Raw genomic sequence first — 15,781 nt, forward strand, 5'->3', positions numbered from 1 at the left:
CATAGAGAAACCATTGAGCAACGCGTCCTTTCATTGAGCAATGCCTCAGGCATTGCGTTGAGCATTGCATTGCATTGAGAGACCCTTGCCTCTTGCATTGATCTATGCCGTGTATATACTCTCTTGCTGTTGGCTGTGTTTACCACGACGTGTTTACGCCAATGGTTTATGCACGCGCGTTCATATGCGTTGGAACCACAGCACACCCGGCGTAAAATACGTAGCGAGAGTCTCTAATCAAATTTTGTGGTATACCATCCTGAAGTGAGCTGCAACGATGGCAAAAGGATCCGTGTTGTGGAGACGAACCGAGGTACAGAAGCGTCAGCTTTGGTTTCTTTATTACCTCAGCTGCTTTGATGGCGGGTGAAGTGTAGAATAGAGCCAATTTTCTGCTTGGGTGTTGTTTTCTTGAAAACCTGTTGCACCTGAAGACCATCGACGAGGACATGTGGGACGACAGCGACTTGATTGCAGCTTACGACCGGGCTTACGAGAAAATAAAGGCAAGTGTGCGACATTGCGACGCAGGCTAGTTCTGTTCGGAAGGTCTCTGCGATTCTTGTCACGATTTTTTTTTTTTTTCAGAAAGAAATTGAGAAAAGAAACCTTACTTCGTCGGAAAACTCATCAGCAGGACAGGAACCATCGACTGTAAGTTAGCACAAGGAACATGTCACACTTTACTGGGCATGTGGCGCGATCTCGGGTTTTTTTACGCTTGTTTTTGGCAAACGCAACTTTCAGTCGCTAAGATGGGTGTCATTGGTCTTGCTGATGATGAGGTGAGCACGTTTACTACAAGTCATTTTATATACAAAGTGGTGCGGCCTTGCACACTTTTCTTAAAGATCATTGCTTATGTCTACTTCCACTGCTTCAACAACCTACTTTTCTGCACAATTAAAATGTAGTTTGATAAATTAATTGAGCTTCGGAATGCAAGAGAAAGCTACATACATGAGCCGAACGCATACTTAGCGTTTCTTATATTTGAATACATCAAGAACGTGTGCCCATATTTAACTGTGGTACAATATACTTTTGTTTTGCCTGGCAAACTTGTGTGCCCTACATGTGCTACAGTAAGTTTTCTGGCATCACAGTGCTGCCACAGCTTGGAGAAAAGAATCTTCCCTGAGGCGAATTTATTCGTATCCTATAGAATTGTTTAGACAGGAGTATCCTTCATCACACACCATATTAAAACACTCTTAAGTGGTTAAAAGTCACCCATCTGTCAAACAGCAGTATTACCCCTCAACTTTTATTTCGTGAATCAATGGATATATCCACCCTCCTTGGGCACAACTTTCTACTTACACTTGATTTGCTCCCGAGTGTTTTCCGGCACATTTTTTCTCATTAGTCCTATGATGGTAGCCTCAAATTGAAGTTCATGTACAGTGCACGCATCTTCCTCGGCATTCAATTGCAGCAGTGCACTCCTTGCACACACAAGTAGAACAAAGCTGAACGCTAGCTGGTTCACCAGCTTCCGTGGCAGGGCAATAGAGCACATCGCTAGCAATCCAGTGTGGCAGGCATGTGCGAACACTGGGCATATTTATTTCCCACATCAAAAGAAGAAATTGCAATGCTTAACTTTTTTTCCAAAGGGCCAGAGTGCAAGTTCATGTGAGATAATTGTCCCACTGACAGTTTTTGCCGTTGCAGTATTGTTAACCTATGCAGCATTTCATTATCACCTGCAAGGAGGGCATTGTCTTACGTGGAACTTTTTTTGTTGCGTGCAGCCTAACTTTTAAGTACCATGGTGGTGCTCTGTGTCACAGTGCCCTCATTCATGAAATCATTGATGCAAAAGGGCATTCCCACAGTTCCACTACTCTCATACTTGCCCAGTTTCAGTTTTGCTTACCTTTTTCTTTTCTCAAAGTTGACATGAATGACCAGCCGTGATTGTTGCACTATCCACGACACCCAGTGATCCATTAAACGTCTTAAGCACACACTCATGCAGGATGATTTCCAACAGTACTACCAAGACAGGCAGGTGCACCTGACAGTGTGTACTTTCACAAGAAAACTAAAGGAACAAAGGGGATTTGTAAACACCTGGAGCAGTATTCTGGGCCAGTCACCTTTGGCAATACCACTTTTATTGGATTCTGGTTGACTCCATTGAGGCATTGTACAAAACACTGTGTCATGCAAAAGTGAGAGTATCTGTGCATGAGAAATTTCCCCCAAAAAGTTGAGAATATGGGCCCTTGTGTACAGCTGTTCTAGGTGCATTCTCATCACTTTTCATGCACACATTACAATTTTAACCTCTCGTACACATCCTCATCAAGTGTTTTCCTTGCAAGATGTAATCCCTTTCTCATATTTTCTCTTTCGCAAATTTTATTATCTCTGAAGTGGCGTTTGGTGACCTTTATGCCAATTGGCAAGCCATTCTTCTTGTTGTGTACTGCAGGGATGGAAGCAGGGTGACTACTGCATTGCAGTCTACTCTGGAGACAAACTTCCATATGAGGCCAAGATCAAGTGCATTAGAGGGAAGCACTGCATTGTTCACTACATTGGGTACGGCAATGAGGAGCGTGTCCTTTTGTCAGACCTCCATCCATCAGAGGGCAAGAAGGCACGACAAGCTCAGCAAGCTCGAGCAGGGAGCGTAAGTGTACCCAAGATGACGTGCTGGTTAATTTGGAACGTTACATAATTTTTTTGTATGATACTATCAAGGAGAACTGAATGTTGCAGAGGAATTCATGAACTACTGATTGCTGTGGGAGTAAGTGGCAAATTTTTAAAGTACTGTACCCAAGATTAGTCAATACTATTGGACCTGCACAGAGAAGAGCTCATAGTTTGGTTTCTGTGCATTGCAGAAGTGAAATGGCTGCAAGTTATTTAGTCAAAAACGCAGTTCCCTGCAGTGCTGAATTGATGTAGTTTGAGACCAAATCAGTAGAATACATTAATAGTGGCATAGCCAGAAAATTTTTTCAAGGGCGAGGGGGGCACACATTTGACCGGAGACAGGGACGATGAAGAGGGGGAAGGTATCTGTGCCGGCTCCATATTGACACGGGTACTTGTTTATTGGGTGACCATGTTTCGCCTTGCCGCGGGCGCGGACTATTGACAGCGAACCCTCGTAGTAGTCCCATTTCACGGTTTGGCACCGGCGGTAGACGTGGCCCGCTTCTCCGCAGTGATAGCATAGCGGACGATGGTCAGGCGCATGCCAAATCTCATTCTTCCTTGGAACGCTGTGCTAGGCGATTGCCAGGCGGGCTGGCAGCGGCGGTAGTGGACTATGGAATTGTAGTGCTGCGGGGCCCTGGCACGGGCGCGGAGGTGGGCCATGGCGGCGGGCAATGGTGGCATATGTCATCACTTCTGGCTGGGGTTGCGGCAATTGGAGCTGTATCTGAGGAGCTCCTAGTGATTGCTGCAGTTCCTCCTTGACCATGTCAGTGACCGAGGCCACCTGAGGTTGCGACGAAGGCAAGATCTTGCGGAGTTCTTTGTGCACAATGGCCCTAATGATCTCTTGGAAGTCGTCGGAACCCAGTGCTTGGATGGCGCACTGCGGCGTGAGCTCTTGGTGGTTATATTGCCTGGTGCGCATTTCCAGAGTTTTCTCAATTTTCAATGCCTCTGTAAAAAACTCAGCTACAGTCTTCTTGTTCTTGCTTGAGGCCCCACATCAGGAAGTAAACTGTTTTATCTTTCGACATTTCTGGGTCGGCGTGGAGGAAAAGATGGGCCATCTCCTCCATGAATATTGTGATGGTCTCATTGGGCAGCTGCACCCAGGTTTCTAGTAGAGCTTTGGCTCACTCTTTGCGCACCACGCTTGTGAATGCCTGCAGGAAGCCGCTTCTTAACAGGTCCCACATCGTTAAAGTGGCTTCTCGATTCTCAGACCACGTCCTGGCGGCGTCTTACAATGCGAAAAAGACATGGCGCAGCTTGTCATCGTTGTTCCAGTTGTTAAACCTAGCCACCCTCATACGTCTCCAGCCAGCTTTCCGGGTCCTCAAATGTTGAACCGCGGAACGTTTGTGGCTCCCTGGGCTGCTGCAGCACGATTGGTGTTGCCGACACTGGGGCTGTCATTATAGCTGCTGATGTGGCCGTGCACTTCCTGGTCTTCTCAGGCAAAAATTCGTGCTCCGGGGGCAGTCCTTGCAGCCTGCGGCTAGCTCGCTGGTCCTAGGCAACGTTGGTGTTGTCTTCATTGCTCGGGCTTGGCTCACGGCTTTACTGGGACGTTCAGTACATGAACGCACTAGCACCTCCACTAGATGTCACGTGGTAGTGACAGTGAATAATACAGCGGTAAAATTGTGAATGACAAAACTAACTTTTTATTTGGCGAACTTGTGCCCATAAAAACAAGTTGCACTCAAAGCACAGCAATAGCGGTGAACACAGTTGGCGATCATCGAAATCTGATCTGCAGGGCAAGCACGTCGGCGTTTATACATGAGTCATTGAAGGTTCCAGAATGAGCACTGCTACCTGCGTGTCTTCCAGAAAGTTCTATGCAATTCGCATTGTGCATACAAGCAATCAGATGACACAAGGTTCAGTGACAACAGACAGCAGATAGAACCCTCGATAACATTCGAGAAACTTCCGACACATGCAGGCACATCCTGCACTGAGCGATAACATTTCTTCAATGGTGAAACACAGTCACCAACTAAACAAGTACACATGTCAATATTAACACTGAAATTTCGGGAGGGGCACGTTCCCGCTGTGCTACCCCCTGGCTACACTACTGTTATACAGTAAGAAATGAAATTAACATTTTACAAAGCTGGTGGTGTGGAGTCAAACAGTGGCAGAAAAGAATATATCTTTTGTCATGTTTAAGTAGTAACCAAATTAATATGCAATTTCGCATTACCTTAACAGCACTTGTGTCATATTTCAGAGTGTCCACACGAGCAATGTGAAGTCTGGCTCATTTCAGCATTGCGCAGGCATTCCTAATGTAAGTACACTGTCTTGTAAAATCATCTTGTAGCAGTGAAAGTTTGGAGGAGGCCACAAAATATGAGAGGTAATGACAGCGCATAAAGGTGGTTCCTCAAGTGTGATAGAGAATGCTTCGTCCAAGAACTACTGTTGTGACTCAGGGCAGCGTTCAGGCCAGGAAACCTCCAGGCATAGGGATTAGTATGTACGGGAGTAGAAGTGAAACAAGAGGTTTATTTACATATTAATGCAAGTAGTCGGATTCTAGTCCGAGCTCTCATTCATCTGAGAGGTTCTTTAAGGCAATTCTTTTCCCCTAGTTCTCTACACAAGGCAATTTGATTACCTTGTTCTGGCCAATCAGAGGGGTTGCACTGTTAACACACTGCACTCTGCCCATAGTGTCACCACATTGCTGTGTTCCATCTCTGTTGTTCAACCTTTGAACCTGCCTACGATGCAATGACAAGGCAATTTGGAAACATGGGTCTTGACAGCTGTTACTGCTTCCACAGAATGTGGCGTTTGTTGTCGCCTCCAATGGAGCTTCTTTGTTTGGTGTTCGCTGTCTAGGCGGGCGCTGGTGAAGGGGTAACCTCATGAGAAGCACCAAAGTATGCCCAATGCCATTTTGAGATGCAACACTACCAAGTTTTGCCTCTGCAGCTCTGTAGCTCACACACAGCAGCCTAGCAAGCATTTGTAATTATTACAGAGTGAAATTATACCTTATTTATATGTTTGCAATGGTATCGTGTTTTGAATAAGACAAACCTATGCTGTCTTGCAACTTTGTTAGAGCAAATGCACCTTTTGTGCACTGAGGAGCAACAATTTCCTCTGCAGGCATGTGATTAATGATTCTGGGTTTTGCTTCATATTCTTTTCGCTAAAGTGTGTGCTGTGTGATGGAGAGTGTGGAACGAAAATTTGATGGAACAAAAAATGTTATATGTAACATTTTAAGAGGCAGGTAGAGAATGGAGTGAATCAGAGAGCAAATGGGGTTAACCGATATTCTAGTCAACATAAAAGGAAAAATAATGGAGTTGCGCAGGCCATGTAATGCGTAGGGAAGGTAACTGCCCACGCAACGCAATGACATCCGCAGGACATCCTCAGGACATTCAATTGAGTACGTTTGGACGTCCCCACATGAGCCTCAACACATCCCTATCAAGTCCTGTTGTCCGGCCTCAGCACATCCTCAGGACGTCCTCAAAAAAGCATTCGAGGATCTTTTCACTACGTGTTGAGGACATTTTAAACATCTAGGCATTTGCTGCGACCAGTAAAAATCCATGATTTTATAACTAAAGTAAGCTGTTTTCTATCTGCTAAGTGAGAAATTTATGCTTAAAACTACAGCATGCACTTTCTGCTTGACAGAGCATACTTTTGAGCCCTGTTGCAGAGGGCCACACAAAATGAAAAAGTAAACCCATAGTGACGCACACAAAACCACTTTGTTAATTTTACTTAATAACGGCGCATGTCACACTGACAGAAAAGGTTGAAAGAACAGTGACAAAGCCAGGGGAATTCTCCGCTTGAAATGTCTTTATCCAAAAACACTGAAGCATGAGAGCCCACAGGAGTCACTGGTAGAAATAATAAACAGCACACTGTCAAAAACAACTTAGATCCAAATACAGAGAAATGACAAATGAAAGAGTTTATGCCACATACATAGAAGCACTGAAGCACCAAAGCAATTGACTACTGGTTACTGAATGTTGCTCTTTATGGCAAAATCAATCCAGTTTTTTTTTTTTTTGCATAACGAATACTTTTCACCATCTTAGCCGTGACATGATTTAGAAAAACATTAAGTATAACTGCATCTAGCTTAGAGGCCGACACAGCACGATATTTGCCGCCGGCCAGTGCTAAAACGTCGGATTGCTTGGATGTCCGCAACAATGTTCTTGTTCGTAAAAACAGCGTGGAGAGGTTGAGAGTGACGTTACAGCAGCATTGAACCATGAATAAGCGATAGTCAGAAATGCTGAAATCATCACATTGAAACTGTCCACTTTAGCGACGCGACACCGTGAGTTCCAGCACCCGTTCCATCCGACATAAAGAGCTCCATGGCAAAGTCGTGCGAAGCTGTCCGATTCACTTTGTAATCGATGAAGGCACTGTCTGCGGTGTTAGCTAATTAAAAACATGCGCTTATGAGTCTATTTCTTCCCCATACAAATCTACGATTCACTTTCTGCCACCCTGAAAAATATGAAAGGGACTTACCCGCTGTCCGCTGCCATGTTTTTCTTCAATGCTGCACTTCGCTTGGACTGGCTTGGCTTGACTTTTCAAATTGAAAGTGCCAATGTGCCAGCCACGACGGTACCAGTCACGATGGTGCCAGCAAAAAAATAAAATAGGGTGGCTTGGTCGCTGACATCGTGGGATATCTTACTGGTTCACTCTTTCATTGCCAACCACAAATGCTATCGCCCGCGGGTACTCAAAATGGCGCAAAATTTAAAAAAAATGGTTCAATCAAAAACAGTGGTGAGGTATCAAGAGCAGTTGATCAACGTTTAACTCAATGAAAAAAAAGAAAAATCTAAATCAAGCTCCATGGCATAGTAACAATGTCACATGAAGTATAACACCAAATTTTTCATTCATCATCTGAAACAATGTAGAGGAAAGGTACTTCGCTACTCGTGAAACTGCGACTTCTGTAAGTTACGTGGTCATAATTACGTAATAATTTTGATTTTAGGGTTTCTTCTAACATAAAACTAAATGTCCTCAGTATGTCCTGTAGTGGACGTTCCGTGGACAATCAGACATCCTTAATAAGTCCTGCAAAAGACGTTTTCAGGCTGAACCCGTGGATGTCGTCCTGAGGACGTCATAAAAACTGTGAGGACGTTTGTACCATTTGAGGACGTCAAGTGTTGTCTGAGTGGTGGACCGTTAGGGTTACAGAATAAGTGCCAAGGAAAGGGAAGCGCAATCGAGGACGAGAGAAAATCAGGTGGGGTGATGAAATTAGGAAATTTGCAGGTGCGAGTTGGAATTAGCTAGCACAAGACAGGTGTAATTGGGGATCATTGGGAGAGGTCTTCGTCCTGCAGTGTATGTAAAGAATAGGCCGATGCTGATGATGATGATATGTAGCGCACAGTCTCTGACTCTCAGGTGCTCTGAGTTTACGCAGGGTTGTTCCTAGTCAAGGGAGATTCTATGTCAAGTTACTCATCAGGTGTGAAGCTACATTAGGGATGCTTACCGTTATAAACAACTCTGTGAAACTTTGTCTCTTTGTCTTTGTGGTCATCTTTCTTGTGCGGTTAAGGCAGTCGTGCATGCATACAAACTCACCCGAATGTCAGTTCTTGTAAACTTTGCAAAAGGCACAAGAGCTGTGGTCTCTCAAAAAGGCATGGCTTGTTAATATCACCAGTGTAGACTGCCACCACTGACTGTGAGTGTGTCAGCTCCAATCAGTAGGAAATGAATCCCATGCGAGTGTCTAATTACACGTAGACTCGACTGCAGTTTAAATGAAGATCGCCGACATAGTCGGCTACTGCAGTAATACTTTACAAAGTTTTATATCCCAGTGACCCACCTTGTCCTGTCGCTTGTTAATGATATATATGGCAGTAATTTGTCCACTGTTGCCAGTGCCGGTCCAGCTCTGACCAGTGTCACTTTGCCATAAAAAAATTAATATGCTTGTTTTAATGTGTGTTATAATGCCTCATAGTGGGATACACAATGCAAAAAAGGGGGTAAGGCATGCAGACAGACACAAGAGAAAAGAAGTGGACAACATGAACGCCGTGATACAGCTCATTAGTGCTTGGTTTTATCTCTCCATCCACAATATTCCGCATACCATCAAGAAGCCATGCATTGACAAGTGTTTTGATTGTTAGGGCATTTGTTGACATAGTGCTACCACGTTTCTGATACTTCATAGCATGTGAGGTGTATTTGTATTGTGACTACAGCAAACTCAAAGTGGACTGTATAGTGCTGCACACGTTAGTTCCAGCGGCCTGGTGCTGTACCCTCGTTCTGATCCTTACCAAGATGGCCACCACAGAATGTGCTCTGGTTGGCCGATAAGCCTTACTACACAGATAAGCCATTAAGGTTCCGTTGAGATGATGGGTGTCTCATCAATAGTGACGTGTTTGACAGCCTAGGACAGTAGACTGCACTCTCAGACACTACACTTCTGCAACTTCTGCATTCTACAGCTGGGTGCAGCATCATAAAATCTACTACAGGTGTGTAGGAGCTAGAGGCATCAAATAAGATTCCAGAATTGTTTTGCTTGCATGTGAACAATAAATATTTGCAAATTATATTGTAATAGTGCACTTTATGTAGTTGTAGATTGTTTCATGGTCTCACTGCAAGGTGACCATTTCTACAATTCTTAGCTGAAGAAAGGTCTTACTTGAGACATGACATTGGCAGGCAAGCACTTCTCAGTGTGCTTGCATATCTTGTCCTAATTGAACTGGCCCAACAGCTTCCATTCTTTCAGCTACTCTAGGGTGTAGCTGGTAGACTATCCTTTCAGGGGTCTGAATCGGTACAGCCTCTGTTTCTGTAATTACCTGCAAACTAGGCTCATGTGAATGATCCTGGTCTTTCAGCTTCCCAACGAACCTCCGTGGGGTGCTGCTAGCTTGGGAGCACCGCTTTCAAGCTCAGCTCATGTAGGTATTTAGAACTATTTTTTTTCTGCATGTTGGTTTTGAAGTGTACTAGACAAGAGGGCAAGAAAAAGATAGGACACACCAATTCTCCTTGTTCGAAAATGCTTTGTATCACTGCACACACAAAACGTCTGTTCCTTGGTTGTTTTTTCCCCCTCTTGTGTGGGATGTTCTTACGGCATGGAAAGAAGTGCTGAGAAACAATGTTGAAGTAGGAAGTAGTATTCTGGTATCTGTACATCGTCACATTTTTCGGAACTGGGTTCCATTGTGAACATTCCAAATCAGCCCAGCATTTTCTTACACTGACATATCTTGTGGGTGCATCAAATACTAGGTAGAAGTAGTCGCGCTGTTGCATTGGTCCATTGTTGTGCCTAATATTAAAGTAGCTCAGCACCATGTGATGCTAATCTTCAATACAGATTTAGAAACCCAAAATAGTGCAACACAGCAATTCATAATATGCATATGCACATAAACACTTAAGCGAGCCCTTTTAAAGCTGAAAAGGATGGCTAGTCATAGTTTCAGGACAGTGAATTACTTGGGCCACTACCCAAGAAAGCTAACTTTAGAGCCACCTGCTCAATTCTAATGAATATCGGAGAGCATGTGTAGAGCAAGAAATTGGGCTGTGTGCCAAATTTAATTTAATGAGTGCTTTTTCAAAGAATTACAGCTATTTAGGTTCAAATGACTATGGAGACACAAAGCTATCATTCCGAAATTTGAAAAAAGTTTAGCATTCTTAGGGATTAACATAAACTGATCTTGATGAGTGTTTTTTTTTTGTATCTGCCTACTTTATTTTTTTTTTCAGAAAAAGCAGTATATAATATACAGGGTGTCCCAACTATCATGCACCAAAATATAGAAGTATGCAAATGCCTTGTTGCTGGACTAAATCGTTTTGTTCACAAGGCATTGCGGGCATGCCAATAAATGTGAATTTTAGATATTTTACAGCATGAATGTGGTTCAAAGTCGTGGTTTGGGAGAGTTGGTTATGCATTGTGAAATGGTTTTTGCACTAGACGATGCAGGCCATGCAGCTTCATTCGTGTCTTCTAGTGCAAAAGCTATTTTGCAATGAATGTGGGTACATTCTTGAATAGTTAACATACCTGGCACTGCTTTAAATTGAAAATGAGTTCTCCCCCTTCAGAAAACTATGATGTCTTGCACATTGTTCCCTTTGAAGGGCTCTGCACAACAGCACTGTGGCCCCTAGGTTTCTGTGCAATTAGCCTATTGCACATCTCAGCCAGCCCTGTCACCCCAAGGTTCCAGTGGACGCCATTTTTGAGGCCTCATGAGCAAAACTTGTAAAGTGCATATTCCCGTGGTCCTTCGTTAACTCTCTCATCACCCCTCTTTTTCAGGGCATACCTCCCCTACCACCACATCCATCACTGTTCTTGGAGAATAGTGCTGAGAGCGGTGCACTTTCCTCAATGCTCATGTCCTGGTATTTGAGTGGCTACCACACTGGCTACTATCAGGTACAGTCACGTTTCATCTGTCCTTTTTTGTTGAGAGAATGCAAACTACAACCGAACAACCTTGATTGTTGCACTATTATCTTTGCAGTGAAAAGAGGTCGCTTTTAGTATAGCCTTCAATCAAACGTGTACATGTGTTCTCGGGCCAGATCACCAGTGAACCACTCGTATATGAACATATTAGTAGCAAGGTTTCCGTGGCAGCTTGCCATCTCCTGGCCAGCAGCGAATTTTCGTCACAGTCACGCCACCCAGCACAGCATTGGCTGTTAACCATAACCAACACCTGACTGTTAACAAACAGTCAGGTGTTGGTAACTAAACTTTTTATGTTGTAAGTTGATGCATATCTACTAATAGCGACCACACTGCACTTGGAAAGCCGAGAAATGGTTTCGCCGACAAAAGCGAGGGTGTGGGTGACATTCTGAATGGCACAAACTTTGCCCATGACCATCTTTGTGACCTCTCACATGCAGGTCACACCTAGAAACTTGAGTTGACACCATGCGGCATCCAAATTTTGGTTGCCACATTATACACTGGTCTCTTGGATAGCTTGACAGTGCCGCAGGAAAGTCCGACTAATCGAGCAAGCCAGAGAGCCTGCGACTGTATTCAGCATTTGGTACACGAATGCATACTTGGATTTCTGATTTGAATGTTTGATATAGGAATTTGATATTCAGTTTCTTCAAATATCCAGTTATGGCCAAATATACATAGAGTTATTACGATTACTGGAACTTGCCCTCCACGTAATGGGACCCATACAAATACGTCCACCAAACACTTCATGTGGGCATTGTGATTGAACCAAGAACTGTGGTGACCTTCCACACCATGCTAATTTACAAGCTACCCAGTTGAAAAGTCTTTCCAATAGCTTTTCATGTATAAAGAGAAATAAATTGGCCATTTACTTTTTAGACACCTTTCCTCTATATTTAATTTTATACAGGTAGAAGCACATACATATTTCATGTTTGACTCGTTATTTGTTGGCCCTATTTCTCTACTACAGTAGAACCTCGTTGATAGTGCATGTTCCCATTACGTACCATATTTATTCTAATCTAGGCCGATAGTTTTTTTCAAATAATCATATTCCAAACTCTAGGGTTGGCTTAGATTCGAGGATATTAAAGAACGTGGAAGTTTTTCATTGAAACTGCTAAATATGGTGCATAGCTAGCACCCATCTAGAAAAGTCGGTATCACAGCCGCTACTAGCCGTGCCAGTAGCCGATCATACTCAAGCAAGGTCGCCATTTTGACCTGTGTTGTGTCGGCCGCATCGGTGTGCGGCGTGGTGTTATCGCGATGGCACCAAGCAGGAGATGCCACTACAGTGCCGCTTTCAAGCGAAAAGTTGTGATAGCCACAGAGGCATTGTCGAACCTTCAAGCCAGGCGGGACTTCGACGCCGACGAGAAAAAGTCCGTCGTTGGAGGGGACAACGACAGCAGCTTTTTGCATGCGCCACAACGAGCATGGCATTTAGCGGACCAAAGAAAGGCCGTCACCACGAAGTGGAGACAGTTTTGGCCGACTTTATTCGGATGCAGAGAGCAGCTGCCCTTCCAGCGACAACAGAAGTGCTCCAAGCGAAAGCTAGGGAACTTTCGAGGGAGCAAGGCCTAACGCCAAAGGATTTCAAAGCCAGCCGGGGCTGGCTTCAGAAATTCATGAAGCGCTTTGGCTTCCGCCTCCGACGTCACACTTCAATCACCCAGAAGCTGCCAAGCGATTTCGAAGAAAAGCTGATAGCCTTTCAGCGCTATGTGCTGCAAAAGAGAGAAGCGGCAGGCTACAACCTTGGGCTAATCGGCAACGCCGACCAGACGGCTGTGTATTTTGATATGCCAGTGACGTACACCGTGAATGGAAAGGGTGCCAAGGAGGTGAAGGTGTGCTCTGCGGGCTACGAGAAGCAGCACGCAACTGTGATGCTGTGCTGCACAGCTGATGGACGTAGACTCCCTCCTTATATGATATTTAAAAGGAAGACACTGCCTGCTTGAGAAACTTTCCCAAGAAATGTCATTGTGCGGGCAAATGAAAAAGGGTGGATGACGGGTGCGATGGTGGTAGAGTGGGTTAAGATTGTGTGGCGACGGCGTCCAGGAGCCCTTTTGACAAAGAACTTGCTCCTTGTCGTCGACTCTTACCATGGGCACTTGACTGACAACGTGAAGGTTGCGCTCGCCCAAGCGAACACGGACCTCGCTGTCATACCGGGCGGCATGACGGGCCAGTTGCAGCCACTTGATGTCTGCATCAACAAAGCTTTCAAGGATCGTCTGCAGAAATATTACACGGACCGTTAGCATGTGGTCTTTGTCAGTAAACCAGCCGGTTGACTGACGAAGACCACATGCTAACGGCAACAAGCCGCATCAAACGTGCATCGCTATCGCAGCTGGCGGACTGGGTAGCTGCAGCGTGGGACGACATCCCAGCTACTTTGATCGTGCGTGCCTTTAAAAAGTGCAGCATATCTAATGTGCTTGATGGTACCGAAGATAGTGCACTGTTTGAAGGTGACAGTGACAAGGAACACAGCGACGACGACGTTGAATGAGCTCTGCACATTCAGATTCAATAAATGCTGTTTGAATTTTGTGAATGCTGTCCTCGCTTTTTTTTGTTCGGCCTACATTCGAGGGGTTTCCTTTTTTTTTTTCTTCGGGCTTTAGGGGGTTGGTCTTTAGGGGTTGGTTTAGAATTAAGGTTGGCGTAGATGCTTTTTCCGGCACCAACACTCGCAATCCAGAAAACAAAAATGACCCAATAGAGTTGCACTCATTTTTTACTCGTTCATACGTTACCGGAAAACAGTTTCTCAGCCCCAACTTTAAGAATATTGCCAAACTAATATTGTATGATACGTTTTCCAACGGCTAGATCCCATGTAAACAAGAAAATGCGGGAAGCATGTGTGATCGAGAACAGTATATACAGTCAAACCTCGACATATCGAACACGAAATATCGAATTATTGCATATATCAAGCACTTTCTATATCACCTGGAAAAAGGTATGCATTTTTAAATTTTTTATTTCGAACGGGGTCGAACGTAAAATGGATATACCGTATTTTCGCGATTCCAAGCACCCCCCTCTATTCTCGCGAAAAAATTCTGAAAAAAGTTTGCATGCGAATCTAAGCACCCCCCTATTTGTTAGGAGGAGCGCGTAGCCAAGGCTGCCAAGCGCGCTTGCTCACTCTGTCATCGAGCCGGAGCCATCGGATAGTCCGAGTCCCGAGGTGGCACGGCGTCTGCGGCACGAGTACGCCGTACAACCGGACTGTACGGCTGTACGGCAAAAGCTGCAGAAAGCATCCCCATCAACCATCGCAAAGTTAATTTCGGATGCTTGGAAGCGGGTTCAAGTGGACGTTGTGGGCAAATCATTTAAGAAGTGCTCGATCACAAACCACTTCGACGGAACGGAAGACGGCCTGCTGTGGGGCACCGAGAGCGGCAGTTTAAGCGGTGCGACGAACTCGAGTGGCAGTGATAATAACTGAGCATCCGACACAAGCGTTGGGTTCACTGTCTGCACCGATTTTTCTTTTGGATGTTTGCAAAATAAAATTTTATTTCTCGCGCCCGTCTCGTCGTGATGTCGCAGCAAAAAGAGGGAAGGGGGGGTCATTCAAGATTTTTCGAATCTAAGCACCCCCCCTCACTTTGGGCATCGCGATCGTGAAAAAAAGGGGGTGCTTAGAATCGAGTAAATACGGTATTGAACTCCGCCACCCCGGACCATGTGTGCTCTGTTGACATGCGGCAAGCTTTCCCGCAACACCCTCGAAGATAGCGGTGGCGCGATGGGTGTTCCCGACTGCTACACACTGTTGCTGCACACATCGATCACGCCGAGGGCACCATTTGGACTTAGCGGTGTACACACGCGGCGGCTTGGCTAGTTTGACAACGTCGACGGCGCATTGCATTTGTTGTACTGACTCCTCGGTGTCACGCTCTGCACCTGCCGCGCCTCGCGAAGACTGGCAATTTGCACCCACAAATACGCACGACGGTGGGCACTCACTTGGCTCACTCATAGATGCCTAGGCAGACGCCCCTTTGTGCTTCAAAATGCTTCAATTGACGGACGTGGAGATTGCAGCAGAAGTAGCGACCAAACGAAGACTCTGTCAAGGTTGATCCCGACTTCAACTGAGGCTGTAGTTGCCTTGGCCCTTCTATGCTGCTACTGCAGCACAATAGAGGGCACCGCCTATCGCTTGTGGATCATTTAGACTATGTTGAGGGCTCCTTGTTTAAGCACAGGGCTGCCAATAAGAAGCAGGCTACATTGTTGCAGTGCTTTCAGCCAAATAAATAAATACTTTGCGTGAAGCTTCAAGTGAGTATCTACTGCGCCATGATTGGGGTACGATTGGGGATCATCGTTCAGAGCGTGCGTTCGGTTGTGCCATGCGCATTTGGCCTAGGCTAATCGTAACCGAAAGCGCGCTCGCTGCCGACGAAGTCTGCGCGGCCTAGGCCAAATGCGCGCGGAGCAACCGAACACGCGCTCCGAACAACTATCTCCGATCGCGCCCTTGGTTCATTGATTGATTTGCAGAAGCTTTTG

General features: G+C 45.2%; 1 protein-coding gene and 1 long non-coding RNA gene across 2 annotated transcripts in view; one reads left to right on the forward strand and one right to left on the reverse strand.

The window, feature by feature from the left end:
- The window catches only part of LOC126542325 (survival motor neuron protein-like), a 17,785-nt gene continuing 2,004 nt past the window's right edge, over nucleotides 1-15,781 (forward strand). The window contains exons 1-7 of the mRNA XM_055077168.2: nucleotides 1-313; nucleotides 435-506; nucleotides 589-654; nucleotides 2,444-2,644; nucleotides 4,925-4,984; nucleotides 9,603-9,665; nucleotides 11,051-11,170. Of these exons, the coding sequence (XP_054933143.1) occupies nucleotides 278-313; nucleotides 435-506; nucleotides 589-654; nucleotides 2,444-2,644; nucleotides 4,925-4,984; nucleotides 9,603-9,665; nucleotides 11,051-11,170 (618 nt within the window). The 5' untranslated portion in view covers nucleotides 1-277. The remainder of the gene's footprint in view (nucleotides 314-434; nucleotides 507-588; nucleotides 655-2,443; nucleotides 2,645-4,924; nucleotides 4,985-9,602; nucleotides 9,666-11,050; nucleotides 11,171-15,781) is intronic.
- The window catches only part of LOC129387714 (uncharacterized), a 22,429-nt gene continuing 13,063 nt past the window's right edge, over nucleotides 6,416-15,781 (reverse strand). Inside the window, exon 4 of the long non-coding RNA XR_008614896.2 lies at nucleotides 6,416-7,282. This is a non-coding gene — a long non-coding RNA (uncharacterized lncRNA). The remainder of the gene's footprint in view (nucleotides 7,283-15,781) is intronic.

The sequence above is a fragment of the Dermacentor andersoni genome, chromosome 2, assembly GCF_023375885.2.
Source record: "Dermacentor andersoni chromosome 2, qqDerAnde1_hic_scaffold, whole genome shotgun sequence".
In the NCBI taxonomy this organism is placed as follows: domain Eukaryota; kingdom Metazoa; phylum Arthropoda; class Arachnida; order Ixodida; family Ixodidae; genus Dermacentor; species Dermacentor andersoni.